The 26140-nt window shown below is 55.3% G+C and overlaps 11 protein-coding genes across 11 annotated transcripts; 5 read left to right on the plus strand and 6 right to left on the minus strand.

Annotated features, from left to right (window-relative positions):
- Positions 1-1866: 1866 nt before the first annotated feature.
- Positions 1867-4319, plus strand: P170DRAFT_471545 (putative C6 transcription factor; the record flags this gene model as incomplete). Its single annotated transcript, XM_024852851.1, has 3 exons — positions 1867-2090; positions 2168-3287; positions 3339-4319. 3 exons carry the CDS (start codon positions 1867-1869, stop codon positions 4317-4319), a joined length of 2325 nt encoding a protein of 774 aa, XP_024706915.1.
- A 446-nt stretch (positions 4320-4765) lies between these two features.
- On the plus strand, positions 4766-6597 carry P170DRAFT_376194 (glycosylphosphatidylinositol-alpha 1,4 mannosyltransferase I). The gene is made up of 3 exons (XM_024845356.1): positions 4766-5970; positions 6069-6176; positions 6289-6597. The coding sequence occupies exons 1-3, from the start codon at positions 4897-4899 to the stop codon at positions 6430-6432; spliced, it is 1326 nt and encodes a 441-aa protein (XP_024706916.1). The 5' UTR covers positions 4766-4896; the 3' UTR covers positions 6433-6597.
- Positions 6598-6671: 74 nt separating this feature from the next.
- Positions 6672-8321, minus strand: P170DRAFT_487731 (putative serine/threonine protein kinase; the record flags this gene model as incomplete). The annotated part of the gene is made up of 4 exons (XM_024853961.1): positions 7738-8321; positions 7373-7650; positions 7072-7293; positions 6672-6979 (listed from the first exon to the last, which is right to left on the minus strand). The coding sequence occupies exons 1-4, from the start codon at positions 7830-7832 to the stop codon at positions 6672-6674; spliced, it is 903 nt and encodes a 300-aa protein (XP_024706917.1). The 5' UTR covers positions 7833-8321.
- A 5-nt stretch (positions 8322-8326) lies between these two features.
- P170DRAFT_422609 (uncharacterized protein) lies at positions 8327-10122 on the minus strand (the record flags this gene model as incomplete). The annotated part of the gene is made up of 2 exons (XM_024847449.1): positions 8327-9603; positions 9651-10122. 2 exons carry the CDS (start codon positions 10120-10122, stop codon positions 8327-8329), a joined length of 1749 nt encoding a protein of 582 aa, XP_024706918.1.
- A 560-nt stretch (positions 10123-10682) lies between these two features.
- P170DRAFT_487772 (DNA damage response protein RcaA) lies at positions 10683-13420 on the minus strand. The gene is made up of 5 exons (XM_024853962.1): positions 13374-13420; positions 13269-13327; positions 13135-13214; positions 12940-13091; positions 10683-12892 (listed from the first exon to the last, which is right to left on the minus strand). Exons 1-5 carry the CDS (start codon positions 13412-13414, stop codon positions 11128-11130), a joined length of 2097 nt encoding a protein of 698 aa, XP_024706919.1. The 5' UTR covers positions 13415-13420; the 3' UTR covers positions 10683-11127.
- Positions 13421-13581: 161 nt separating this feature from the next.
- On the plus strand, positions 13582-15441 carry P170DRAFT_443794 (Y-family DNA polymerase; the record flags this gene model as incomplete). Its single annotated transcript, XM_024850585.1, has 2 exons — positions 13582-13734; positions 13777-15441. The coding sequence occupies 2 exons, from the start codon at positions 13582-13584 to the stop codon at positions 15439-15441; spliced, it is 1818 nt and encodes a 605-aa protein (XP_024706920.1).
- A 189-nt stretch (positions 15442-15630) lies between these two features.
- P170DRAFT_433522 (uncharacterized protein) lies at positions 15631-18052 on the plus strand. The gene has a single exon (XM_024848508.1). The coding sequence runs from the start codon at positions 15982-15984 to the stop codon at positions 17767-17769; it is 1788 nt and encodes a 595-aa protein (XP_024706921.1). The 5' UTR covers positions 15631-15981; the 3' UTR covers positions 17770-18052.
- A 784-nt stretch (positions 18053-18836) lies between these two features.
- Positions 18837-19546, minus strand: P170DRAFT_506588 (uncharacterized protein; the record flags this gene model as incomplete). The annotated part of the gene is made up of 2 exons (XM_024854404.1): positions 18837-19221; positions 19281-19546. 2 exons carry the CDS (start codon positions 19544-19546, stop codon positions 18837-18839), a joined length of 651 nt encoding a protein of 216 aa, XP_024706922.1.
- A 28-nt stretch (positions 19547-19574) lies between these two features.
- Positions 19575-21675, minus strand: P170DRAFT_433523 (histidine phosphatase family protein). Its single transcript, XM_024848509.1, has 3 exons — positions 20798-21675; positions 20624-20753; positions 19575-20580 (listed from the first exon to the last, which is right to left on the minus strand). Exons 1-3 carry the CDS (start codon positions 21390-21392, stop codon positions 19737-19739), a joined length of 1569 nt encoding a protein of 522 aa, XP_024706923.1. The 5' UTR covers positions 21393-21675; the 3' UTR covers positions 19575-19736.
- A 177-nt stretch (positions 21676-21852) lies between these two features.
- P170DRAFT_376568 (DnaJ domain protein) lies at positions 21853-23631 on the minus strand. The gene is made up of 5 exons (XM_024845375.1): positions 23492-23631; positions 23403-23446; positions 23260-23353; positions 22115-23202; positions 21853-22068 (listed from the first exon to the last, which is right to left on the minus strand). Exons 1-5 carry the CDS (start codon positions 23595-23597, stop codon positions 21931-21933), a joined length of 1470 nt encoding a protein of 489 aa, XP_024706924.1. The 5' UTR covers positions 23598-23631; the 3' UTR covers positions 21853-21930.
- A 564-nt stretch (positions 23632-24195) lies between these two features.
- Positions 24196-25767, plus strand: erg9 (bifunctional farnesyl-diphosphate farnesyltransferase/squalene synthase; the record flags this gene model as incomplete). The annotated part of the gene is made up of 4 exons (XM_024843823.1): positions 24196-24263; positions 24329-25388; positions 25435-25617; positions 25666-25767. The coding sequence occupies 4 exons, from the start codon at positions 24196-24198 to the stop codon at positions 25765-25767; spliced, it is 1413 nt and encodes a 470-aa protein (XP_024706925.1).
- Positions 25768-26140: the final 373 nt, after the last annotated feature.

The raw sequence follows: 26140 nt of genomic DNA on the forward strand, positions 1-26140 counted from the left end.
TCTAATAGCCTGCCGAACCCTAGTCGGAGTCGGGTTGCATACGGAGGAAAAACGGATTGAACCACCAATGCCAGCGTGTCCTAGGCAACACTAGACGCTTGGACTTACGGGCAGAATGCCACCTTCTCGAGTTGGCCGGTCACCCACGGATGAGGACCAGGATGGTATACAGAGATCTTCGAAGAGCGGGTTTTCTCGCCCGGGATATCTCCGACGGCAGGTCAGGATCATTGATTCCTTCTGTAGGTACGAGCATTGAGGTCTGCAGCCATCCTTTTGTAGAAAGGAATTGAGGCGCGGTCGTCGCGGTGGAGTCTACACGGTGGAGGGACCGTTGCCACTTTTCCCGGTACCTGAGAGACCTGATTTGATCGGTGCGTCTTTCTGCAGCGGCACGCGCCCATCACGTTGTGGGGCGTATGGAAAAAGCTATGCAAGGAATGAATTCCTCAGCACATTTGCCAGGCGCAATTTCCCGGATCTGCCTGCAGTCGGAAGTTGTCTGCCTCCGGTAGACCTGCAGGGCCCTTTTCCGCGATACTTGCAGACGGCAAGTCCACCAGAGAGGGCCCAGCGTCATTTTGCCTCATCCATGTAAGAATTGGGCGCCATTGTAGACGGGGGCTGCGAACACCTCTGCCATCGACTGGAGTGATGGGGGGCGCATGAGCCGGACGGGGTATCAGATAGGACAAGCGAAAACCTGGGGAAATTCAAATTTAGTACTCTCGTCAGCAGAAATTCTCCGCGATGAGAAATGACCGAGGACGCGAGGGAGTACCGGCAGTGGACGAGTCATCTCCGAGGCTTTCCCCCCAGGTACCCTAATATGCGGGCGTCCCAATCGCATTGCAGACTGGAGCTCTTGGCCGTGATCCCTGGTTAAATTAGAACCAACCAGCAGCGGCGAAAGACGCGGTCAGAAGGACCGGGAAAACGGCGACAGCCTAACAGAAGTGCCGGTGTTGTTCACGCTAACCGCCGGGTTCATTTCATCCAGACAAGCAAAGGCGAGCGCCTGGTCAGACTCACCAGTGCTTGCATGAAGGGATTAATCTGAATTAATGCATCCAGCCCCGAGGAATGCGGGGGAAGCGACGAGCGAGATGATGGTCGGGCGACGATCTCTCAGGGACTGGGCCAGTTGGTTCGGAGTCCTACGCTGGACGAAATACGAATCCCAGGATGCATTCGTATTGGCCGCGCTGGCAAGTGGGAATCGATTTATTTTCCTGGCCTCCATCCAAAGTGAGTCCAGTGGACTTAATTCAATCGGGGTTAGTTCGTTGGCCGCCTGCCCTAGCAATTAATTTTTGGGGATTATTTCCTGCCGTTATTATTTTCCTGGATTTATTGGATTTTCTTTTATTTTTTCCTGTTGGATCTCCGTGCACATCATTGCTCTTTTTTCCTGCCGACTTGTTTGACTCCTAAACACTCCTCTTCTCGCTCTTGTTCATCCGGGTGGATCTTATATTCCAGACATGTTTGCTTCTTAAGCTGCCTGTTTCTTCCTTTTTTGAAATCCTCAACCGGCTCACCGCGCCATATTACCGACTCTGCAGGCCTGTTGATTGCCCTGCAGCTCCGCTGAACGGTGGCGATTTCTCCGCTGGGTTAGATTCGTTTCTGGCTGCTGCTCTGTTACTATTATTGACTACTACCGCTGCTGGCGGTGGTACTATTGATCCTGCCTGCCTCATCATCCCTGAAGTTCGTTACATTCCAGCTGCTGCTCTGAACTATTCGGTTCACCGAATGGCCTATGCAGGCTGACTTGGGACCCTTGAATGATCCCTAGCTGAGCGACCTTCTCCCCGGGTTGACATTGAGACAAAAGAAATCCCAGCAAGCAGATCCCTGACCATGTTCCATACATTCGAGGGATTCGAGAACCCCACGGGTTTAATCCAAACCCGGGGTCGCAACGAACGTCAGCCGTCGGTCGGTCGGCGCGTTACGACTCTTCGCGCCTGTACATCCTGCAGACATCGAAAGATCAAGTGTGACGGAGAGAAGCCTTGCGAGGCGTGCAGATGGTATAAGAAGGCGGATCAGTGTCATTATTCGGACCCTCGGCCATCTCGGAGGTGTGTTCCCTTCCCCTGATCTGTTTTATTGACAGAAAGAGAGGAAACCATCATGGCTTACCACATCCTTGGAACAGACATGTGGAGAAACTTTCTACTACTCTCGATGAATACCGCAGTATTCTCGAGAAGCTCTTCCCCACGGTGGCACCGGAGACCCTGCTCAATTTGCCACGCGAGAAGCTCGTGGAGCTAATGGGCAAGGGTTCGTCGCCGGTGCATGCTCAGGTGCCACCGCCCCATCATCCAGCGTCCCCGGCTACTTCTGCCTCGGTTGACGCCCATGTGTCGCCCATGTCCAATGAAGATGGCAATCTCGAGTCGCTCCAAACAATGCCTGATGATTCCAACGCGCGCAATCTGGGCGGTGCGGAGATGGCCAACGGCATTTCTGACGATGTCAACGCCCTTTCCCTCTCCGCCCGACAGGCCTCCTCATACTTGGGCGTCTCTTCCATCAACGCCGTGCTCAAAGTGATCGTCTGGCTTGACCCTGGCTGTCTGGGCTACTTCTCTCGCACTCCGGCCGTCAACCGCCAGGAGTCGGCCATGGACTATCCTCCCCCTCCTCCTCTTTCAGATACCCAGACCTGGGGATCATCCCAAGCACAGCCCGAAACGCCCCCGCAACCCCAATTGCAAGTTACCGACCAACAACTCCTCGACGCCTATTTCACATATTTCCATCCGTTCGTTCCCATGCTGGATGAACAGTGCTTCCGCGAGACCTACGTCTCCGGTCGGCGGAGAGACGATCGTTGGCTCGGGCTGCTGAACATTGTCTTTGCCTTGGGCAGCATAGCAGCGGGCACGGCGGACGACGTTTCGCACAAAACATACTATGCACGGTGTAAAAGGTACGTGAGCCTGGAGTCGCTGGGCTCCTCCCACATGGAAACCATCCAGACCCTGGGTCTTCTGGGTGGCTATTATCTGCACTACATCAGCCAGCCAAACTTGGCGTACAGTCTGATGGGAGCAGCACTGCGCATGGCTGCCGCCTTGGGGTTCCACAAGGAGTTTTCAGAGACCTCGGATAGTCCGAAGAAGCAGAATATCTCGTCTGCGGACCTCAAGCGGCGAGTGTGGTGGTCGCTGTTCTGCATGGACACTTGGGGCGGGATGACTCTTGGTCGTCCAAGCATGGGCCGGTTTGGCCCGACCATCACGGTCAAGCTGCCCCATTGTCGAGAATCAGTATGTCCACCTGATATATCATATTCTCTTTTTGAAACTAACAACTGGTAGGAAAACGTACTCGACATCCTCCCTCTACTTGAAAACGTTCGGTTCTGCAAGATCGCTACACAGATCCAGGAAGTCCTGGCTGTGTCGCCATTGACGAGACACCATGAAATGTTTCATTTCGATAACCAGCTCCTGGAATGGTACGAGAATCTCCCGTACATTCTGAAGGATCATGAGCCATGCTCGGAGTCCATTGCGGTCGCAAGGACGGTGATGAAATGGCGCTACCTCAACCAACGCATGCTGCTGTACCGGCCAACGCTGCTGAGCTATGCTATGCGTCGCGTTCCCTACATCGCGTTGCGGTCTGAAGAACGGACCTCAATCGAGCGATGTCGAGAGATCGCTGAGGCCACCATTTCAGACATTTCCTCGACGGCGCAGTCGCACGGGATGTCGGGCTGGAATGCTGTCTGGCTGCTGTTCCAGGCAACGATGGTACCGCTCTTGGGACTCTTCCTGAATGACAACACTACCAGCGACCCCAGAGCGAGCATCGAATCGTGTCAGGGGCAAGTCGAAATGGCGATGCTCATTCTGGCGCGGTTGCAGCCCTGGAGCCCGACCGCCAAGCGAACCCTTGATGCCGTCGCCCGCATTTTCGAGGCCAGTAAACGCGGCCCGGAAATGACCGACATGAACGGTCAGTATGCCACCCCGCGAGATAGCATTGTCTCGGGGGTCGCTCCAGCGATTCTTCCCTCGCAGAACGAGTTCGGCCGGGGAACGATGGTGGCCAACGAGGTCAGCTTTACGGATCCTTTTGCGCCGTCGTTCATGGATGACTCGGCTGGTCAGCAGCTCTGGGACTTCCTCAGCTGGAGCGACAGCAGTCTGTGGCCTGGGGTTGCTGATCTCGACTGCTCGCCGGAGACCAATCCATTTGATGACAAGGGACTGAAGTACGGCAGCAACGCGTCAGCGTTTTTCGGGATGAGCGACTCCACCTATTTCCCGAACCCTCCGCTGGCATTTTACTAGCAGGATTCAGGAATATCATTTCCTAGTTTATGGCTTGGCATTTGCCTGTTTATTCTTTGCCTTTTTTTCTTCTTTTTCCTTCTACTGATTCCCCACGTATTGTCTGATTTGTTTATTTCGTTCAGTCAATCGTTACGAGCGAATGCATATACGACGTGATGTACAGAATGGTTGGGACTGGGATATGGACTGGATTTGTATATATTGTCTGCCGTCGGCGTCCAGCTCCAACATGGGGGCTTGGTCTTTCGTTGATACGATATGGATATTAGCAGCGGAGTTAAATGAATACGATTATTATCATTCTCTTTGAATAATTTAATGAACATATGGCGTATGGAGAGAAAAAGCCCTCGATGTAAGTCATGTGACTGACAATAGATGACTAATCAGCGAAACAACACGCTTCATCCGAACATAACTTGATATACAACCTGAACTGATCATAAACTCGGAGAATTGAGCGCTTCAGCGTCCATGGCGGTCTAAACCCGACTCCACCCGTATTCACCGAGCACATAAGATAAAACTCACCCAAACTGATGCGTCGCTAAGCACCATCAACCCAAAAGTCACCATGGCTTTTCCCTCATTCTTCCAGCGCCCATCACTAGTCTACGGCTCTGCCATCGCCTTACGGACCATCCTCCTCATCTACGGCGCCTGGCAAGATGCCCACTCCGCCGTCAAATACACCGACATCGACTACATGGTGTTCACCGACGCCGCGCGCTACGTCTCCCGCGGCGCCTCGCCCTACGCCAGAGACACCTACCGCTACACGCCTCTGCTGGCCTGGCTTCTGATCCCGACGTCCTGGCCAGGCGCGGGTGGCCTGTTTTTCCTGTTCGGAAAAGCCCTCTTCGCAATGTCGGATGTCCTCGCGGGCTGGCTGATCGCGAAGTCTCTGATGTCCTCGTCCTATGGCATGGATGCTGCGTGCGCGCGCAAATACGCGTCCGTCTGGTTGCTGAACCCCATGGTTGCTAATATTAGTACCAGGGGGAGCTCGGAAGGGTTGCTTTGTGTGTTGGTTGTGGCCCTGCTGTGGGCGGTTCTTAGGGGGAGGGTGACTCTCGCGGGGGTCCTGTTGGGCTTGAGCGTGCATTTTAAGATTTATCCGTTTATATACGGCGCCGCCGTGGTGTGGTGGTTGGATGGGGAGAGGGAGGAATCCATCAGGTCCCCAGTGCAGTCCAAGTCCAAGGCCCCGTCCCAGCCCGCGTCTGGGACTAGAGCAGCGAAAGAGAAAGGGAAAGAGAAAGAGGGTCTGATCGCGCAAATCTCCACCTTCCTGACGCCCTCGCGCGTGCAACTCACTCTCACCGCGCTGGCGACCTTCTCGGCCCTCAACCTCTCAATGTATATCCTCTACGGATATCCGTTCCTGCACCATACCTACCTCCACCATCTTACGCGCATCGACCATCGGCATAATTTCTCGCCCTACAGTACCTTGCTGTATCTGTCTGCTGCTGGAGGCACAGGACCGGAGGCAGTGCACGGCTCTTTCGAATCTCTGGCCTTCATCCCGCAGCTGTTCCTGTCTGTCGTGGCGATTCCGCTGGTCCTGGGGAAGAAGAGTCTGGCGGGGGCGATGCTGGCGCAGACGTTTGCGTTTGTGACGTTTAATAAGGTTTGTACGAGTCAGGTATGTGTCTCTCGCCTTCCCTCGCCTTTTTTGTGTGGAAAATGGGGATGTTGGGGTTATTCATGGGATGTTTGTTTCTAACCAAGGGTTATGACTAGTATTTCCTCTGGTACCTCGTTTTCCTGCCCTTCTATCTGCCCAGCTCCTCTTTGCTTCAGAACCCGAAACTAGGTCTGCTAGCGATTGGACTATGGGTTCTCGGTCAGGTTAGTCTCTCTTCCTTATCTCTCTTTTCCACAGTACATATTCCGTGTACTCGTCCTCTCTCCTACCCTTAACCTCACCAGGTACATCAGAAACTAATGAGACGATATGCAGGCCCTCTGGCTCCAACAAGGCTATCTTCTTGAATTCCTAGGCGTGTCGAGTTTCGTGCCGGGACTTTATCTTGCCGGGTTGGGCTTCTTCGCGGTGAACGTTTGGTTGTTGGAGGTTATTGTGAGGGATGTTGGGGGTGTTTAGTCTTTCTATTTCGTTGCTCTTGTTATTGGGTGGTGCTGGTTATGCTGGTATGTGGATGGTGAGCTGAGCTGGTTTGAGAGGGTATGACATAGATCTGTAGATCGATATATGAGAGGAAGGGAGGGAGGTAGGGACTAAAGCATCCATCTCTATCCAATAATATCTATGTCTATTCAACCTTTCACACAGTCCTATTACCTAGTTAACCCCATCATACATCCTCCTCCCAAAACCAAACATCAACCCAACCACGCATCCCCCAAAAGCCCCTCCGCAGTCATCCTCTCCCTCGGATCAAGCTTCATAATCTTACATATAAACTCCCTATCCTCAGCCGCAATCTCATTCTCCGTCGTGAGATGAAACGGCTTCAGCGTCTCGGCCGGACTATTCTGCATAACCCACGTCAACACGGCGAGTCGATCCCGCGACGCGATGTCCGCATACGACGCCGGAAACGGCCCGAAGCAACGGTGCTGCTTCATGAGGATTTCCAAGTCGTAGGAGTCGTCGGAGGCAGGCACGTCGGGTTTGAAGATGTGGAAGCCTTCACCGTAGAGGAGGGTTATGAGCTGGTGTACGTGTGACAAGTATTAGTATCAAAAGTCGGACGGCGGGATGGAAAATGCATGTATGTACTGACCATGGCGCCAAACGACCAGATATCAGTTTCGGTGCCCCAGCGCAGTTGTAATTGCGCTTCGGGGCTCCTGAAGATCGGTGTCCCGATGGGGTCGCCGTTTTCTGCGTAGGGGGAGTTCTTGTGGACGGTAGTGCCGAAGTCGGAGAGTTGGATGGTGCTGAAGCGGAGTTGGGATTCACCCTGTTGGTAGTTCACGAGCACGTTGCTTGGTTTGATGTCTGTTGGTTTTCTGTTAGTGCACTGGTGGGTTGGATTCAAAGGGAGGTAAGGTAGGTAGGTATGATGCTGGTTGTGTACCGGTGTGAACGTAGCCGTCTGCGTGTAGGACAGTCAATGCCTTGAGGACTCTCCGTGCGACATGTTTCACTTCTAGTCGAGAGAGTCGAGTGCAGTTGGATGCGTGCAGGAGATCATCGTCCAGATGTTTGAGGATAAGAGCCGGGGGATCCTCGATGTCATCAAGAAGCGGACGGAGGTATGGCGAGCGGTGTTGGAACTGACGAAGGACGTCGCATTCATTCTGGAGACGGAAGTGTCTCACGCTCTTGACGATGACGGTCTCGTTGTGAGGAGTTCTAGATGTCAGGGTTAGTATAGTCTAGTACTAATGGTATATATAGGAGAGTCGAGTTGCGAGGGGAATGGAACTAGGGGGTATGTACATTGCGGACCAGACGTTTTCCTGGAGTTGCTTCTTGACAGTGTAGAATCCAGCTGTGCCCTTGAGCTGATGGCCCAGTGCTAGTGTGGTGGCCATCTTGGTATTTATTCAATGGTCTTGGGAGGTGGTTGGCTCTGTAGCCCGGAGGCTGATGAATGTCCAGAGTGGGTCTGACCCAATCATGATCTACAACTACAACTGTAGAAGATCTTGTTGGAATAAGTGGAAAGGCACAGTATTTTGACTGTTTCATAGTGGGAACGCAGATCCGCTCATTTGTTTACTGTCATTAAATTCAGTCATTCATCAATTCTCATTCATCCATTCTGACTGACTACTGTCTGCCCCGACAGTCCCGACACTAAATACCAGATACTAATGATGATGATATATTGTCCGAGGCGCTATCAATCTAACGATGATCGATCAAATAATATTATTCGTAACTCGGTTGAGAAACTGATACTGATATTGATAGACAGCGACACAAGAATGACTGCTAGACCTGATGATCTGATGAATTGTTTTAGTCGTATTTTAGTCGTATGTGAGAGAGGTAGGGTATCGAAATATGGCTAGTATCCATCCGATCAAGGTTTGGATACGTCGGCAATGATCTTATACGTCGACGCGTGAATACTGAGTGGCCGGGTGCGCGGATACACGGCGCCTACGATCTGGTGGTTGGGTCCATACTGCGGATAGATCCCGTCGGACAGTTCGACGAATTGCGCCTGCGGACGCGACTCGTGCAGCGTCTCGAGGATGCTCTCGCTCCAGAGACCGCAGCATTCGTTGCCGACCAGCTGGAAGTACGGGTTCAGCGGCGGGCAGGCCGAGTCGAGGTCGATGAAGCGGATGCGCATGTAGTCGAGGTCCTGGTGCAGACGGAGGCTGTGGACGGCGCCGACGACCAGGTTCTCGAACGAGCGGATGAAGTTGAGGTTGGTGATGCCGGAGAAGTCGTCGAAGAAGGGAAGACTGCTGGGCGAGCCCGTCCGTTTCTCGCGACAGCAGGTTTTGACCACCAGGTCGAGGGATTTCAGTTTCGACTTGGACGAAAAGAGCGTCTGCTGGGACATCGCCCGCGTGGACTGGAACATCGAGGCGCAGATATTCCCCGTAAAGGCCAGCGACTCCAGCCGCGGCGCCACGTCGCCCAGCAGCCGACACAGATGCTGCACGTTGATCCCCTCGCCAAGCCAGCTGGATTGCGAATTGTCCTTGTTGTAAAACCCCTCGAGACTGATGTTGACGTGCACCAGCGACGAGGGCAGCCGGCGCAGAATGGACGCGATGGTGTCGTATCCCTCGACCTTGGGCTTGGCGTAGGCGCAATGCCACTCCCGCAGGCCCGGCAGGGCGTTCGACAGCGTCTGCCAATGCTGCGGGCTGCGCATGATGTTCCAGGCGCCGCGCATGACGAACGCCTGGATGTCCGGCAGACAGGGGAGGGCCTGGCCCGACACGCCGGCGGGGTCGTCGCGGAAGTGGTGGATCATGGGGGGTCTCTTGCAGTGACCTCCTTCCAGCGTCAGAATGCGGGCCTCGGGGAAGCAGCTCTTGACATGGCTGAAGATCTCGGCCAGCGTCGCGTTGTGACTGGCGTAGTGATATTTATAGTCGCCGCCGCGATTAGGAGGATCGGAGTCGTCTGTCCGGGTGCCGGCCACGTCGGCCCATTCGACGGTGCCCTCCCATCCGTGGTAACGACGCGAAGGAATCTGCTGCAGGACGTTTTTGGTCGCCCGCTTTCCCCAGACCGGGATCCACATCTCGATCTGACGGACGTACGGCGCGAGATGAGGGTGCAAGGAAAACCAATGAGCACAGCCGGCCAGCTCCTCTGTAGTACCCTTGATTTTGACTTGTTCAGGTTAGATCTGCGTCTAGTCAACAAGGTGATGAACTAACTGTGTCTGTAGATTCGCTCCTGCACCAATGACCTCCATATCGGCGAGATCAGCGATAGATTTGATAGCGCCTTACGGCGCGGGTGACGCAGGGATTTATTCCAACTCCGCGCAGACGGCTTGCCGGGCCCAGCGGTGGTCAGAGCGGACGTCCGCTCGCCAAATAAATAATCGAGAATGGCCTCGTGGATCTCTGTGGGCAGGTTCTCAAACTGCAGTTCTGGCTGAACGGAGGCGGTCTCGAGGGCGTCGAAATTGACGAGGGCCTCGTCCATGTCGGTATCGACGGGCGACTGGCAGGCCAGCTGACCAGGGGCGGAAGGCGGAGGAAGGGGCGGAGAGGGGTCATCGTGAGCCTGGTATTCGGCGCTGGTGCATCGGTTGGAGGATTTGGAGTATGCGATGCTGGAGACCGACGCTCTTGCCAGCGAATTGACCGAGACGGGACGGGGAGGAGGAATAGTGGATATCATGGGGGGCGAGCGGATAACGTGTGGGGATCTAAACGGAGGAAAGTAATATCAAATAGGTATCAGGAATCGTAAATCGTAACGTAAGACTAGAGTAGATGAAAGAGGTTAAAATAAATTAATATGGAATGGACTGAAGTGAAAATGGGGAAGTGAATGAGGGAATGAGGGAATGGGGTGAAGAGCGACCAGGGGCGGAACGCACCTAGCGAGAGAAAGGAAAACGGTCGTATGACAGATGGGCAGACGGAGAGCGACGACGGGATCGAAAGCAGATAAAAATAAGGACGGCGAACCTGTCGAGGGACAGCGAAGAGCAGGAAATCACCAGCCAGCGTGGTCCATGGCGGAGGGGATTAGGCAGTCGGGCAGTAGGGATGACGATGCGATAGAATGCAGTCAAGGGATGATCGATAGTGGATAGCAGATGGATGGAGGGAGGGAGGGAAGAAGGAAAGGAGGAGACCAGAGAGAAGAAAGTCAGGCGAGAAGAAAAAAAAGAAAAAGAAAATCAGACCCAAAGATGGGAAAATGGGAAATCCAAACCAAAAGGTTTTCTCCGCTCAGCTGAACAGGCAAACCTTTCCGGACGCAATCAATTAATTCTGCGTCGTGAAACCGCCGCCGATCGAGAATCTACTGAGATCGCTTCTAATAATATCTCGTCAATGAGGCCAGGGAACAAATTAATTAACCCGTGAAACCGACTATCGACTCCCCTCGGACTGTACGACGTCATCGCGAGGAGTTTTCAATAAACGCTGGAGGAATTATCGACTCCTCACATCGGACTCTGGACTCTAGGCTCTACCCTGTCGATACTCGCGGTAGTCGATAATCAACAGTCGATAGTCGATCTCTCGCTACTTGGAATCACGTCCTCAATCCTCCATACTCATGAATTCCCCCCTGCTGCCCAGAGCCAAGCGAAGGCCAGACCAACTGCTAAAATGTGGGCGGACCCGCAGCGTTATTCGGCTCTCTCCACCTGCCAGCAACATTCTGGGTCTATCGCCGCCGTCGGAATCGGAACCGCATCTCATCCTCGCTGTCGCTGTCTCGCTCCTGGCGAAGTCGTTTCTGACTTCGCGGCGCTGGCGTCTCCGTCCGAGCCACCGACGGCGCGGACTCTGGCTCCTGGCCGTCTTGGCCTTCCTGGCTCACCACGCTATTGCGATGACTGTCGCCGTGGCTCGCAGCACGGCTTTCCGCTTGACTACGCTCGGTCGGCTTGCTGCTGACCCAGTAGTGTTCGCCGATGCCGAAATCCTTGCGCGTCACCTCTTCCAAGGGCACGATCACCGTCTGGATGCGATGCCGAGGCGCCCCCCCGTCGCCTTTGCGCCGGAACTTCTTGAAGTTCTTGCGCCCATTCCATCGATCGTCCCAGCGGGTGTCGCGGTCGGCGTCCCGGCGCGACGGGACCTCCATTTCCTCCACGATCGCCAGCCCTTTGAGCTGCTCCACGTTGGCATCCTTCAGGGAATCCTGTAGCGAGGTAGTCTCCTCTTGACGTTTCAGACGCTGCGCATCCTCCGCTTCTCGGTGTTGCCGGGCGGCTTCTCGGATGTCGAGTTTCTGACGCTTGGGTCGCGGGGAATCCTCGGACTTCACCTGGGAGGCCGGCTCGGCGCTCTTCATCGTCTCGGCACGTCGACGCTTCATTGCCGCAGCGCCGGGTAGTAGATTTGCCATCACATCCTCTTCCTCGTGTGGCGTACTGTCGGGTTGCGTCGGGGGGTCCACGGTCGCGTCGATCTCCATGGATGGGGCCGGATCGATGGCGTCGTCGTCCGCATAAGCGGGGATGGCGTTGATGTCGAAGCCGTCGTCGAAGGCTTTCATCTTGCTTTTGAAGCTGCGCACACGGGGTCCTTTGGAGCTTTTCGTAGACGCCTGCGTGGGGGGTTCATCTTGAGATTCCGGCACCATCTGGACGTCAGCAGTAGGGGAAGGTGCAGACTGCGGCGGCTCGGACGACGGCACGGACTCTACGTCCTGGCTGGCGGGCTCCAGCGCCGTGCACAGCGACGTCGCGTCGTTGGCCAGGATGGCGTCCAGAAATTCGCTCTGTTCGATGACGCGCTGCTCCGTTATGGCGGCCACTTGGTCGCTCAGCTCCTGTGACCAGTCCTCATACCGACTTTTGGCGCGATAGCGGACGAGTACCACTCCGCCCGGACCGCTCCTCCGCCGGCCCAAGCCATTTCGACCGGCCGTATTGCGCATGAACTGTACTATTTCCTCGGCGGTGGTGGCGCCATTCTCGATCCGATACAGTAGAGCCTTGCCGTGGCCGTTCGTCACGGCGTCTTGTAGATTATCAAACTGCGTCGAGTCGCCAAACACAAACGTATATCTCTCGAAGACGTTGATGCGGTCGGGGTTCGGCGCAAAGGCCTCCTTCGGTCTCTGGACAGCCTCTTTGCCCGGCGGCGGAAGATGCTCGGTCGGGTCCGGCCAGGCCGAGTCAAAATCCGCTTCCAACGGCGACAGAGACTCCAGGTTATCGAGGTCGCTGGGCGTCGCGGCGTACACCAGCGCGTCTATATATGAATCCTGCACAATGTGCTTCCCATTGACCAGCGCTTGGAGCCCCTTGGCTGTGTTCCGCTTGTTCTGCACCACATGGGTTGTCTGGTCCACAACGTAGGGGATGACGGTTTTGATGTCGAGATCTTCCAGTCGGCTTCGGACGCGGGCTAGCGGGTCGTGGGTTTTGAGGTCTTTCGAGGAGAAGGAAAAGCTGAGGACGGTCGGCTCCCATTTAATTCTGTAAGGTCAGCATCCATCATGGTAGCATCCATTGTCTGCACACACCGCAAATCATGCTTGTATTTTCCCAGTCGCAGGATATGCTCGTCCTGCGTCAACTGAATCTTCCTGCCCTTGATATCCTCCCCGTCGACGGTGGTTCCGCACTTCGATTCCTCGTCGCTGACGGTGATATCCGACTTTGCGTAGATGTGCGACTAAACCATTAGCACGGCACGGTACGATGAGGGACGCTCTTACGCCATCACCCGGTTTGACGGGGGCGACTTCGATGATCATATGCTTGCGGGAGATGGAGTTATTCGAAATGGCGTGTCGTACTATCCAGAATCGATCAGCTTGTCAAAGTCAAAGAAACAGACAGAATCACCTACCTCCATCCTGCAAGACCCGACCGAAGAGGTACTTCTTTCCAGGTCGCAGCCACACGCGCCTCCCTGACTCATTAGCTCAATCCCCTCAATATCAACCCAGAATACTTACCCCCCAGAAAATCGCCGGCCGAGTCCAGAATCCACATGAGGGGCGATGGATAGAAGAGAATCCGGCGGAGCAACTCGAAGACCGCAGCGGCACGTGAACGGCCGACGCGAACTCACGTGATGCGGCGTTCCAATATCTGCCTCGTTGGGAAGTCAGCATGACTCCTACAATAACTGCTCTACGGGGTAAATGCCATGGACGACGATGGATCCTCCGGCCGAGGAGCCTATCGATGAGACTCCGCTAGATTCGGGAGAGTCTGCACCCAAGCCAGAAGATGACTACGAGACGCTGAAATATTCCCTATTGGGACCCTCTCTGACCAAGGCGGGTCAGGACGCCGTCGACCAGCGCAAGGTGAGTCCTCCGCTCTGAGAGTGAACTCGACTAAACAATCAGGTATCGGAAATTATCTACAATGCGTCCAAAGGGTCCAAGTTCTTCAACCACGAACAGACCCGCGATCGGGTTCTCACGGAGAAGATCGACCGCATCCTGAAAGAAAAAGCACGTCTGGAGAACCATGATCTCTCGCATGATCTGCGACGAGCCGATCAGGTGCTCGCCGAGCTGGAATTGACCCGCGATCTGACGCAGTATGTCGTGCACGTCGACTGCGATGCCTTCTTCGCAGCTGTGGAGGAGTTGGATCGCCCCGAACTTAAAACCGTGCCGATGGCCGTCGGCAAAGGCGTCCTGACGACGTGTAATTACGAAGCGCGCAAGTTTGGCGTGCGCAGTGGCATGGCGTCGTTCGTGGCCCAGAAGCTGTGTCCGCAGCTGGTCTTGCTGCCGCAGAACTACGAGAAGTACGGCGCCAAAGCCAAGGAAATCCGGGCCATTTTCGCCCAGTATGATCCGCTGTTCGAGAGTGCTAGTATTGACGAAGCGTACCTGAACATCACGGCGTATTGCAACGAGAACCAGCAAGACCCCGAAGAAGTGGTGGACCGCATGAGGGCCGAGGTTCTCGAGAACACCAAAGTGTCGGTGTCCGCGGGCATTGCAGCGAACGCCAAAATCGCCAAGATCTGCTCCAATCGCAACAAACCCAATGGGCAGTTCCGGGTCCCCAACGACCGAGCGACCGTCATGGAGTTCATGAAGGAGCTGCCGGTGCGCAAAGTCAACGGCGTCGGGCGCGTGTTCGAGCGGGAACTCGACGCGATCGGCATCAAGACCTGCGGTGACATCTACCCCCAGCGTGCGCTGTTGACCAAGCTTTTCGGAGAAAAGGCGTTCCACTTCCTGGCGCAGTGCTATCTCGGGCTGGGAAGAACGAAAATCCAACCGGTGGAGAATTACGAACGCAAGAGTGTGGGCACGGAGCGCACCTTCAACGAGATTGGCAGCAAGGAGGAGTTCCGGGAGAAGCTGTGGTCGATCTCGCAGGAGCTGGAGAAGGATCTGGCATTGACACAGTTCAAGGGGCGCACTCTGGTGCTCAAAGTCAAGCTGGCCACCTTCGAGGTTCTCTCACGCCAATGCCAGCCCCCGCGCGCTGTGTGCGTCGCCAAAGATCTCTATTCGTTCGCTCTACCCATGCTAGAAAAGCTGGAGAAGGAGCAGCCGCAGTTGAAGCTCCGGCTGCTCGGACTTCGGTGCACCAACCTGGTCAGTACCAAGAAGGGGGGAATCGACTTCTTCGGCTGGGCCACTCGATCCAAACCGGCCGAACCCAAAGGCGACGAGGCCGATGTCACGGAGCAAGAAATCAACACCGAGGAGGCCTTCGAACGAGCGGCTCATCAGGAGCGGCAGGACGAGATGAACGAGCTGGAGCAGCTCAGTCAGGAAGTCTCCGACCCGACCAACGAGACGGACGATGTCGGACCTGCTGACGCACCCGAACCGGATTCCTGGGAGTGTCCGATTTGCTCGCGACCTCAAGCGGCAGATGATCGGGTGTTCAACGACCACGTCGACTACTGTCTGTCTCGGGGGACCATCAAGGAGGCGGTCCAAGGGGCGCAGGAGCCGGTTTCCAGGGTGCAGCCACGCAAGAGGAAGGCGACGGGCGAGGATCCGCGGCAGAAGCGGTTATTTGTGTATAATTTCAGATAACTTATAATGACTTACTCTAATATACTATCATATACAGTATAGAATATCATATACTACCATATAAAATATTCGAAGATCGTCCCATGGATGCGGCAACGGCTAACCGGATGGGGCGCATCAGCCCATGCAGTGAATCTGGGAAATCCCGGGGATCTTGACTTTACAAATATCTATCGAGCCTCGACTTATTCTCTTCTTCTTCTTCTTCTTATTTTCTATTTTCTTCCTCCCCTATTCCATAATATACTTGCGGTGAACCACCCACTCCTAGCGGCACGTTTTCGCACCCAAACGGCACTAAACGGGACTAGACCAAGACTAAAGCCGGTCTGGCGGTGTTGGCACGTTGGACTATTCTTATCCTCATCCTGCATCTACTTTTATTGATCTTGTCTATTTTTTTTCATATCTCAGCACCGAGTCCTCGATCCTCCTTGTCTTCCCTCCGGGCCATCATGCTTGCAGATCCTCGCGGACTGTCGCAATGCCATGAGAAGTCGCTCTCCTTTCCGCCCCTCGCCCTCGCCCTCGCCCGCAACTATGACTGCCGATAAACAAAACAACAAACCCTTCACTCCCACCCTCAGCGCTGCCTTCCACCGGTCCAGCAAATCTCCTCTGACTCCCAAGCTGGCCACGCCCACTGGATACCGCACGCCCAAACGATTGGCTCCCTCCGATCCCTCCTCGTCCTTGTCCTCCCTGACCCCCTCGAAACCCGATTCCGACTCCCTCCTTAGTGCCAACGTTACCCCACGGTCGGGCGCTCGCATCACCCGGCGAGATGGCTTCGTCTCGTCCGCCAGCACCCCGTCCTCCACCGGTCGCCACTCTCCGCAGCCCTTCGTGCAGGCCAGCGTCGTGCATCACGGCTCGAATGTCGGATCATACCGGGCGGATCGGAGTCCAGTCCGCGCAGGGAGGCTGGAACCCGCCAGGACGAGACCGAAGGCCTTCACCAACGAACCTCACCAGCTGTCTCGGTCGAATTCAGCTTCCGATGGTGCGTCTGCCTCGCCGATGTTCTTCCATGCCTCCGATGCGCGGTCCACCCACTCTGAGCTAGAGCCTCCTGCCCCTCGTCCTCGACCGGGGAAACCGCCGTCCCAAACCACATTCATCTACGCCAATGGAGCCGAGGAGCCCAAATCAGAGGGACCGGCAGAGTCCACGGCCTACAAACGACGGTCCACCGGACTGTCTCGATCGGTGGTTGGCAAGCCGCCGCCCTCCGCCTCGCCACGCATCATGTCCCCGAAGTTAGGCCATGCCACGCCGCGGCTATCCGACGGGCTGCTCCCGTCACAGGTTGGGTCGCAGGTTGGGTCGCAGGACGGCTCGTCGGAGGTGGGATCTCGCGTGCAAAGTCCGCCGCTGGGGAGTTTCTCGCCGCGACCGGCGGTATCGACACCACGACATTTTAAATCGTCGAGTATGGACTCCGGTCCGGGGGCTGCCACCTCGCCTCGAGAAGGCCTCCGACCGAGTCCGATCCTCGTCTCGCCGGGGGACGCCAAGCTGGACGCCAGCGGTCTGGCCTCAGAACCGATCCCCGGCCGTCCGCGGATTTTCAGCAACGGATCGACCGCGTCGGCAGATACCTACGCCTCTGCGCAACAGAGCCCGGTGAAGGAGAACGCGGCGCCGAAGGACGACGCCGCCGCGACGGCGCGCACGGAGCGCAAGATCATGGACCTCGAAATCAGCAACTCCTCTCTCCTCGCGATCAACCGCACCCTCGAGCGCGAAATGCGCAAACAGAATGCCGAACTGCGCCGATTCCGACGCCTCAGCCGGTCTGGTCGGTTATCGGTGGCGCCGTCCACTCGGTCGGTGTCCGGAACGTCGCTCGCCATCATGAGCGAGCTCGACGAAGGCAGCGAACGCTCGTCCGTCCGCTCGCCCGAAGAGCTGTCTGACTGCAGCGACTCCGAGTCCACGGCCGACGACGGCGTCATGTCCCCTGACTCTCTGGCCGACCACGACGCGCGGCACCAAGCCCGCGACGAGAAGCGGTTCTTCGTCGACCTCGCCAAGCACCAGGAGCTGCTGGCCGACAGCCAACGCATGAACCAGAGCCTGAAGCGGTGTCTCGGCTGGACGGAGGAATTGATCTCGGAGGCGAAGAAAGCGCTCGAGTACAACGTACACGTCAACGACGTGCAACTCGGAGGACGCGTCCTATCGCCGGAAGAACTGAACGAGATCGGCGAAATGGCGCGCGACATGGCGCTGCCGGAGGACTCCGAGACGGAATCGGATTTGGACTTTTCAGATCTTGATTGCGATCTACCTGCATCTGCATCGAACTCTCAGAACCACAACTAGATACCCATCTACTTTCTTTTGTTTCAACTTGCCAGTTAAGACTGCTGTTTCGAGCCAGCGAATACCCCATTCTTTAGTTAGTTACTTCGCAAGATTCGACGCCGGTCTGTTGATCTAATATTTTATTTCTTTCTTCTTTCCGTCTTGTGTGATTTGGTTCTGTGTAGCGATACGAGGTGGGCTAGATCTGATTATGATTGATGATTTGATTTGCTGGTGTCAAGGTTGGTGATAGATAGATTTATATTTTATAGAAAAGGTCTTCTTGATGATTTCATTATAATGGTTATTCTAGTGATTTATTCTAGTGGTTTATTCTGTATGGTTGTCGGTGGTTGTGTTGCATTCTAACCGGTAATCAAAGATATAAATCTGCTGTGCTCTTGGACAGCCCACAAGCTACTGGCTACGTACTACCTTGTCTGTAGGATAATCGTCCACAACAGCTGTCAACTACTGAATAGGAGAATTCTAAAAATTACCGCCGGGATTCGAATGAAAATATGTTAAAAAGGAGGCCCATTATCCACAACTAGCAAAGTCCAGACACTAGATAAACCCCCAGTGAACAAGCAAACAGAGCGTGAGATCCAAATCCAGACAACACATCGAATAAAAAGAGTAGGGCGTAGGTCAATAACGACCCCTTCGAAATAAATAAACCACACATTCTTCTGTCTTTCTTTCTTTTCGTTCTTTTTCTCGTTTTCTGTCCTTGTCCCTGTCTCTTTCTCCTTCTGCAGCTGTATCTGCATCTGCATGTACATCCCCATTCTTTCCAGAATTCCCATCCTCCATCCCCAACTCTCCCCGTTTCCTTTCCCTCCCACTTCCCCTCCCCTCTTCTCTTCCCCAAGAATCGTCCCCAGAAATAGACCCAGAAGCCAACCCCTCCACCACAAACTCCCTAATCAGAGCATCCCTCAGCAAAACCGCATACACCCCCCTCGCAAACGCCCTCCACACCCGCACCCCCACCGGCTCCCCAGCCGTGAACAGCACCCCGTCACCCAGCCCCCTGATTGGACAGACAAGGCCCGGTCTGCGCGTCCGGCTCAGCGAGAGATTCAGTCGCGCAATGCCGAGGTTTTTGGACAGGTGGTGGATTTCTCGGAGCACGGGGATGGGGATGGTTGTGAATTTTGGGGGTTGGGGGGGTTCTTTTGGGGGGGGATGGAGAGGGGGATGTGGACGTAGGGATGTAGATGGGTTGCGGTGGGGTTGGGAGTGGGTCGAGGAGGATATCTGAGAGGGATTTGTAGTAGGAGGGAGGGAGGGAGAGGTAGTAGGGAGGGAAGGACAGCGCGGATCTTGATGAGGTTGATCTTGACGTTGATCGTGGTATTGGTGATCTTGGAGTCGACATGAATATTAACGATGATTTCGATCGTGGGGTTGATGTTGATCGTGAAGTTGACATCGATGAAGTTGACATCGATTCTGACGTTGAAGCTGAAGTAGAAGTTGACCCTGATCTGCTCGGAAGAGACACAAGCTCATATTCCTCAAACTTCTCAACACCCCCGATCTGAGAAGCTGTCAAGGGCGGCATAGAGGAAAAGGAACTGGAAGTTCGAGCTTCCGTCGTAGATTCTGGTTCTGAGGATCTAGGGCCCGTTTGTCGTTGATCCTCATTATAGACGCGCAGATTCGCTCCCAAATTCTTGATCTTGAGGATGCCGGCTCTGCAGGTGGAGATGATATTGCCCATGTTGGCGTGGGCAGGTTGACGGGAGGAATTTACGTAAAGGTGGTAGAGGGGGGAGGTGGAAGCCATGGTGGATGTCTGATAGTAACTAGAAGATGGTAAACCTGATGGTGGGTATCTAGATGAACTAGAAGATGAACTAGATAGTCTAGTGACAAAGGCCAGAGAAGATAGATCACAGGAGATACAGGTGAGTCACAGCAACATGACGGAATAACTATGCAATCATGCCGGATGGACTATGCACGGATGAACTATATCACTCCGGATGTCCATCACCCACCTGCTTCCCCAGATCATAATCCCCAAAGCAAGCATACTGATACATCGCATTCTCCTTCAGCGTCGGCACGCCCTCCAGGAACCCCTCGACCGCACAGAACCCGTTCACCGCGTCCTCGCATCCCACCATCCCATCCAGCGGAATCGGCGCCCCGTTCAGCACGAAACGCAGATAATCCTTCGTCCCGGCCGTGTCAGACAGATCCGGGTTGGTATACATTGCCCCCGCCAAGGTCTCGAACGAAGCCTCCGCTGGACAGGTCCACACCTCGGTGACGATGTTGGCCCCGAACGGCGTCACCTCGTTGAGGTGGAAGTTGCGCTCGACGGAGTGCGGCACGTTCCACGGCAGCCCGTGGGGCCCGTAGTTGAAGTACTTCAGGCCGAGCGCGGCCAGGATGGCCACGATGACGGTGTCATGCGACATGTCCATGTACAGCGGCTGGTTCAGCGGGAAGGTCTCGGGCGACTGGTCCCAGGTGGCGTTGATGCTGGTGTCGCTGGACGAGATGGTCTGGCCCTGCAGTCGCGCCGCCAGCTCCAGGAGGTATCCGATGCCTTGGGCGCGGCCGGTGGGCGAGCCGGGTCCGAACACCCCGTAGAACTGGATGTCGATGCCGTAGGCGTAGTCGATCCATTCCTGCTCGGTGAAGAGCGAGCAGAAGGAGGAGCGGCGCATGGTGGCGTACTCGTACGGACAGAGGACCATCATCGAGGCGACGTCGAAGGCTGTCAGGTTGAAATCAGAGGGCAGGAACTTGGACAGCCGGGCGACGGCGTCTTGGGCGAAGATGTTGATGAAGGCGGCGCCGTCGTCATTTCTGTCGGTCAGCTTGGCTCTTTAATCTTAGATGAGATGCTTACCCTCCTGACGGACTGTTCTCGCACGAATGGTCCGACCCCAGGGTGTTGTTGTATCCGCTGCCTTCTGGGATGACGACCAGGTCGTACTCCGAGTAGGAGCTGTTGGCACCTTCGTTGTCGAAGAAACCACCTAACCAGTCAGTATAAATCCCCCAGATCAGCAGGCACACATACTCAACCACCAGCGGGCACTCTCCAAGATCCTCCCCTGCGTCGTCGTGCGGAAGATCGGCTTCGGCCTGTCCGTCCCATTGGGATACACATTCAACGACTCATTCCAGCGCTCCACGCCCGGCCCAGCACGGTACAAGAAGCGACCATACTTCGACCAGACATTGGCACCGGACGTCGCCTCCGTCGCAGCCCCGGTCGGCAGCAGCGTATCCTTCCCGAGGAGATAATCCCAATCGTTCAGGAAGCTCAGCGGCCCGGACGCAATGTCCGTGGTGTTATGCGCACGGCTATAATTGGCCAGTTTCTCGCTGAACTTGTCGATGCCGCCGCCGTCGAGCTTGAAGCTGGTCGGGTAGCGCTGGGCGTGGCGGTGGAGCACATGGGCCTGGGAGAGCTCACAGCCCCGCGGCACGCCCTTGGAGACATTGAAGCCGCTGGGCTCCTTCAATGGCGCCAGGTTCGCCCACGACGAGACGATATCGAAGCCTGACGGGAAGACGGAGCCGGTGGGAGCTGGCGCGGAGGCCGGACTGGCGGGCATGGCATTGCCAACGGCCAGCAGGCCCAGCACAACCGATGAGGACAGGAGGGACATTTTGACGGGCAGTCAATTGAGTGGAGATCAAGCGGATTCGCTGGGTTTTCATCTCTTTTAAATACCCCTTGCATGGGCTCCATTGCGACAGGTCTAGCGGACAAATCCGAAGATAAGCCAACGAGCGGTCAAGCAAGGAATCCATCTCAGGGCTATGAGGAGATAGGAAAGGATCCCCGGTTGGAGGTACCATCGTGTGTCGGGCTGCATGATAAGCCAGCACGCTAGGATTTAGCGCGAGGTTTAGGGCTGCGGAGATTGGAAGGAGCTCGCGTGAGATGTGCCTGGACTGGAGGAAGAGGAAGAGGAAGAGATTGAATGAAAGGGAATTGAGAGAATGCGGGGTTGTCCGGCGGAAGTCCCCGATGTCGATAACTCACGCAGTACATGAGGCGACATCCATGCGGCTGATGCTACATCTACATCTACATCGACTCCATGCATTAGAAAGAATAACATCATCTATGTCAGCCGGTTTCGGAACAATATCAACGTATCCAGTCTTAACAACAGGGGAATGATAACAATAATTAGTAGTCTATGCGGACGTCGCCTCTTCCTCGTGCTCGTGCTTCTTTTTCTTCTTCTTCTCGTCCTTGCCCTTCTTCGTCATCGCCTCCGCCATCAGCTGCTCGAACGCCATGTAGTCGCCTTCTTCCTCGGGATCGCGTTCCGCCTGGATTGGTTAGCACAAATCAAGTAGAATGACGGGGAGAGAATACCTTCTGGTAGATGTTGCCCGCAATGATCAACGCGTGCGCCCGCTCCACCCGCTTGTCCAGCTTGATGCGCTTGTCGCCCAGCACCTGGTCGCACACGTCGCGCAGGACGCTCTGGATCTCGAACTTGCTGCCGCGCCACGCCGCCGCCAGGATCTTGCCCGTCACCTTCTTCTCGTACTCCGCCTTCTTCTCGTCCGTCCAGTCCTCGCCGCCGCGCTCCTCCAGCTTGGCCATCTCCTCCATGGTCATTTGAGCGTCGATGGCCGTGGAAATGGTGGTCCACGTCTCCTTGGCCAGCGTGCCCTTGTCCTTCAGCCGCGAGAAGAAGCCGGAGATCCCCAGGAACTTCTGCGACTTCAGGAACGAGCTGGCCTTCTGCACGTACGTCTGGCCGATGGCGTGCAGGATCTCCAGGCCGAACGACTCCATCTTGAGGTTCTCCACCTCCAGCCGGATCTTCTCCTCGAAGGCGCGGGTGACGTCGGTGCCCTTGTCGGTCTCGGTCCATACGCTGATCTTGTCCACCAGCTTGGTCGCCAGCGTGTCGACGCGCTCCTCGCGGGCCTTCTTGCGTTCGAGTTCGTAGGCCGCCAGACGCTCCTGCTGCTCCCGGGACAGACCCTTCTTCTTCTCCTTCTTGCGGAGTTCCTTCTCCTCGGCCGACAGACCAGCTGCCTCCATGCGCGCCTCTTCCTCGGACTTGTCCATGATCGCCTGCTGGCCCAGGGGGCGGCGAGGGGCGCTTCTACCGGAGCTGGAAGCGGCGGCGGGTTTCTCTGCCGGAGTTGACTCTTCGGGAGCGGCAGTGGGAGCGGGGGCAGCGGCCGGGGCGGGAGCTGCAGTGGTATCAGCAGTAGGAGTATCAGCAGCAGCAGCCGGCTGCGTGCCTTCGGTCTCGCCCGCAGCCTTGGTCTCTTGGTCGTGGATGTTCAGCTTCTCCTCGGCAGACGCAGCCAGTTCCTCCTCCTCCATCTCCTGCATCGTAATATCCATGGTCGCCGTGAGGTCTTTCATCAGAGAGATTTCACCGATCAGGTCGACAAACGCATTACCGCCGAAGATCATACCGAAGAACTCGGAGGGGTCCTCTGCCAGATATTAGCCAGAATCCCCAATACCCAATACCATACCCAGCGTAGACATACCGAAACCACTGGCGGGGACTGCATCTTCCTTTCCGAACTTATCGTAGCGTTTTCGTAGGTCTTCGTTGCTGAGGACTTGGTAGGCTTCTCCGATCTATCACAGGTTAGCCGACTCACACAAGGTGGGACGGATCGGATCGTACAGCCTGAAACCTGGCATGCGCGGTCTCGTCCCCGGGATTCTTATCTGCGACGGTCAGAAAAAGCAGGACTCAAGACGAAGACAGCGCACCAGGATGGGTGACGATGGCCAGTTTGCGGTAGGCCTTCTTGATCTCGAGTTCGGAGGCCGTGGGAGGGACGCCCAAGGCATCGTAGTAGGTGGTATCTGCGACCATCGTGCAGAACTCAACCTGAGACAGAGACAGTGAGTGTGACGACGGGATAAGAATGAGATGCAGATAGAAATACCAGAGTGGGAGAGCGTATGATGTATGCCTGGGGATTATTTTTTTCTGCCTGCGTCTTTCGTCATTTGATGGCGGGGGGCGCAACCGGTCGCTGCGGTGTGCCGTACCGCCCGTATGGTCATGTATGGTCAGGCCGGGGATAGATTACCGCTAGTGGCCGACTTTGTAGGCGGCAGCGCACGTGTGGAGGCCGTGCAGCGGTAAATACGGGTAACCGGGGACTAGCGGCCATGGCAGCCCCTAACGAGCCACCTCATTTTAAATTCTTTCTTTTCTCTCGTTTCTCTCTTCTTCTTTCCTCCCACTCACTCATCCTCTTTTTTCTCACTCCCCTTCTCTCTATTTCTCTCTTCTCCCTCTTCCTCTCTTCCGCTCTCCCTCCTACAATCTGTCTTTCTATCTCACCCGTTCTTCATGCACTGATCTGTTCCTGTATATTATTGCCAGATCTTGTAATTCTCTCCTTCACTGTACTACTTAATATCGCATTGTTTGTCTTTTCTACTGCCCTATCACAGCCCTCACAATGGGCCTCATCACGAATATCTTCTACTACTCGTTTCACCCCGGTGAGCTGCGGTCGATCCTGCAATGGTTGGTACTCCTCCCTATCTTCTGGTCTGATGATGTGCCAACGCTTATGAAGCTCTTCGTGATAGGAAAGTCTGGCACAATCCCGTCCATGAACGCGACGAGAAGAATGAGACCGAGACCCAGAAGGCCTGCTTCAAATTCCTGGACTTGACCAGCCGAAGTTTCAGCGCGGTGATCAAGGAACTCCACCCCGAGCTTCTCTTGCCCGTGTGTGTTTTCTACCTGACCCTGCGTGGGTTGGACACCATCGAGGATGACACCTCGATCCCCTTAGAGACGAAGGAGCCGTTGCTGCGCGGGTTCAAGGACCTCCTGGAACAGGACGGGTGGACGTTCACTGGCAATCGGCCCGAGGAGAAAGACCGCGAACTGCTGGTTCAGTTCCACAATGTCATCACCGAGTACAAGAACATGAAGCCCGCCTACCAGGCCATCGTCAAGGACATCACTGACAAGATGGGCAACGGCATGGCTGACTACTGTCGCAAGGCCGAGACGGACGACGCCAGCGTCAAGACCACCGTGGAGTACGACCTGTACTGCTACTACGTGGCGGGACTTGTCGGCGAGGGTCTGACGCGGCTGTTTGTCGAGGCGGAGTTCGGTAACGCGGCTCTGCTGAAGCGTCCACGTCTGCACAAGTCGATGGGTCTCTTCCTGCAGAAGACCAACATCATCCGTGACGTGCGGGAGGACAACGATGACGGTCGACGTTTCTGGCCCAAGGAAGTGTGGTCCAAGTACGTCACCGACTTCGATGACCTGTTCAAGCCTGAGAACCGCGAGCTTGCTCTGAACTGCAGCTCGGACATGGTCCTGAATGCCCTGGAGCATGTCGAGGACTGCCTGTTCTATCTGGCGGGACTGCGCGAGCAGAGTGTGTTCAACTTTGCCGCCATTCCCCAGGCCATGGCCATTGCCACTCTGGAACTGTGCTTCCGCAACCCGGCGATCTTCGAGCGTAATGTCAAGATCACCAAGGGCGACGCGTGCGCGTTGATGACCGAGTCGACGCAGAACCTGCGCATTCTGTGCGGGATCTTCCGTCGGTATGCGCGTCGCATCCACAAGAAGAACACCCCTAAGGACCCGAACTTCCTGAAGATCAGTCTTGTCTGCGGACGGGTAAGTTTCATCACCTAGGCATAGTTGGACCATGCTGACTCTTCAGATTGAAAAATTCATCGAGACTATCTTCCCCTCGCAGAGCGCCGAGGATGCCCAGCGCAAGGTGACGGGCGAGAAGACGGAGGAGGAGCAGAAGAAGGCGCAACAAGATGCTGAAACACGCGAAGACGTCTTCTTCATGATGATGCTGATGGGTGTGATTGTGCTGGTGGTTTCTCTTCTGATGGTGTGTTCCTCTCTCAGTCGAATCCTGAATATCCTCTAACTGTTCTAGATTGGCACGGCCTGGTACCTGGGAGCTCGCTTCGATCTTGCCTGGCAGGAGCTGCGATCCGGCAACTTCAAGCCCCCGAGGGAAGTGCGCCGGGAGCTCTGATTTACGCGTCACGACTGTCTACTAATTTATGTATCGATCCCGTATAGGGTTAATTCTAATGACGACTTGATTCTCTAGGTTTTGAGGTCTTTCTCATGCGTAGGACTAGCACGGATGTCAAATTGCAATCCAGCCTTTTCATGGCTGTGGTTGTGCCGAAGAAGTGCTGAAATCGAAACACCAGTGACGTACTAGATTTATGTCCTGCAGCTTTGCTGAGATGGCATACGTCCATTGAGGATCTGGAACATAAGTAGACATTTTCATTTTCATTCTTATAATAATATTGTCTTTCTTCTTTTCTCCCCAATTTGTGTAATTGTCGATCTGATTATCTGTACGGAGTAGTCCGGAGTCTATTCCTGTTCATTTT

This window comes from Aspergillus steynii, assembly GCF_002849105.1.
Source record: "Aspergillus steynii IBT 23096 chromosome Unknown P170scaffold_2, whole genome shotgun sequence".
Lineage (NCBI taxonomy): Eukaryota > Fungi > Ascomycota > Eurotiomycetes > Eurotiales > Aspergillaceae > Aspergillus > Aspergillus steynii.

Bases quoted from the DNA above. Each gene is read 5' to 3' on its own strand.
- P170DRAFT_433523 (XM_024848509.1), bottom strand. From the start codon at position 21,392: ATGTCCCTCCTGTCCTCATCGGTTGTGCTGGGCCTGCTGGCCGTTGGC. The intron at 20,754-20,797 runs GTATGTGTGCCT...CTGACTGGTTAG, and splicing joins GAGTGCCCGCTGGTGGTTGA to GTGGTTTCTTCGACAACGAA. The intron at 20,581-20,623 runs GTAAGCATCTCA...GCTGACCGACAG, and splicing joins GAGAACAGTCCGTCAGGAGG to AAATGACGACGGCGCCGCCT.
- P170DRAFT_487772 (XM_024853962.1), bottom strand. From the start codon at position 13,414: ATGTGGATTCTGGACTCGGCCGGCGATTTTCTGGGGGGTAA. The intron at 13,328-13,373 runs GTATTCTGGGTT...TGAGTCAGGGAG, and splicing joins GGCGATTTTCTGGGGGGTAA to GCGCGTGTGGCTGCGACCTG. The intron at 13,092-13,134 runs GTAAGAGCGTCC...CTAATGGTTTAG, and splicing joins CCGTCAAACCGGGTGATGGC to TCGCACATCTACGCAAAGTC.
- P170DRAFT_376568 (XM_024845375.1), bottom strand. From the start codon at position 23,597: ATGGTCGCAGATACCACCTACTACGATGCCTTGGGCGTCCCTCCCACG. The intron at 23,354-23,402 runs GTACGATCCGAT...AACCTGTGATAG, and splicing joins CGCATGCCAGGTTTCAGGCT to ATCGGAGAAGCCTACCAAGT. The intron at 22,069-22,114 runs GTATTCTCTCCC...TAACCAATCCAG, and splicing joins CGGGCAACATCTACCAGAAG to GCGGAACGCGATCCCGAGGA.
- P170DRAFT_433522 (XM_024848508.1), top strand. From the start codon at position 15,982: ATGACTGCCGATAAACAAAACAACAAACCCTTCACTCCCACCCTCAGC.
- P170DRAFT_376194 (XM_024845356.1), top strand. From the start codon at position 4,897: ATGGCTTTTCCCTCATTCTTCCAGCGCCCATCACTAGTCTACGGCTCT. The intron at 5,971-6,068 runs GTATGTGTCTCT...GGTTATGACTAG, and splicing joins ATAAGGTTTGTACGAGTCAG to TATTTCCTCTGGTACCTCGT. The intron at 6,177-6,288 runs GTTAGTCTCTCT...GACGATATGCAG, and splicing joins GACTATGGGTTCTCGGTCAG to GCCCTCTGGCTCCAACAAGG.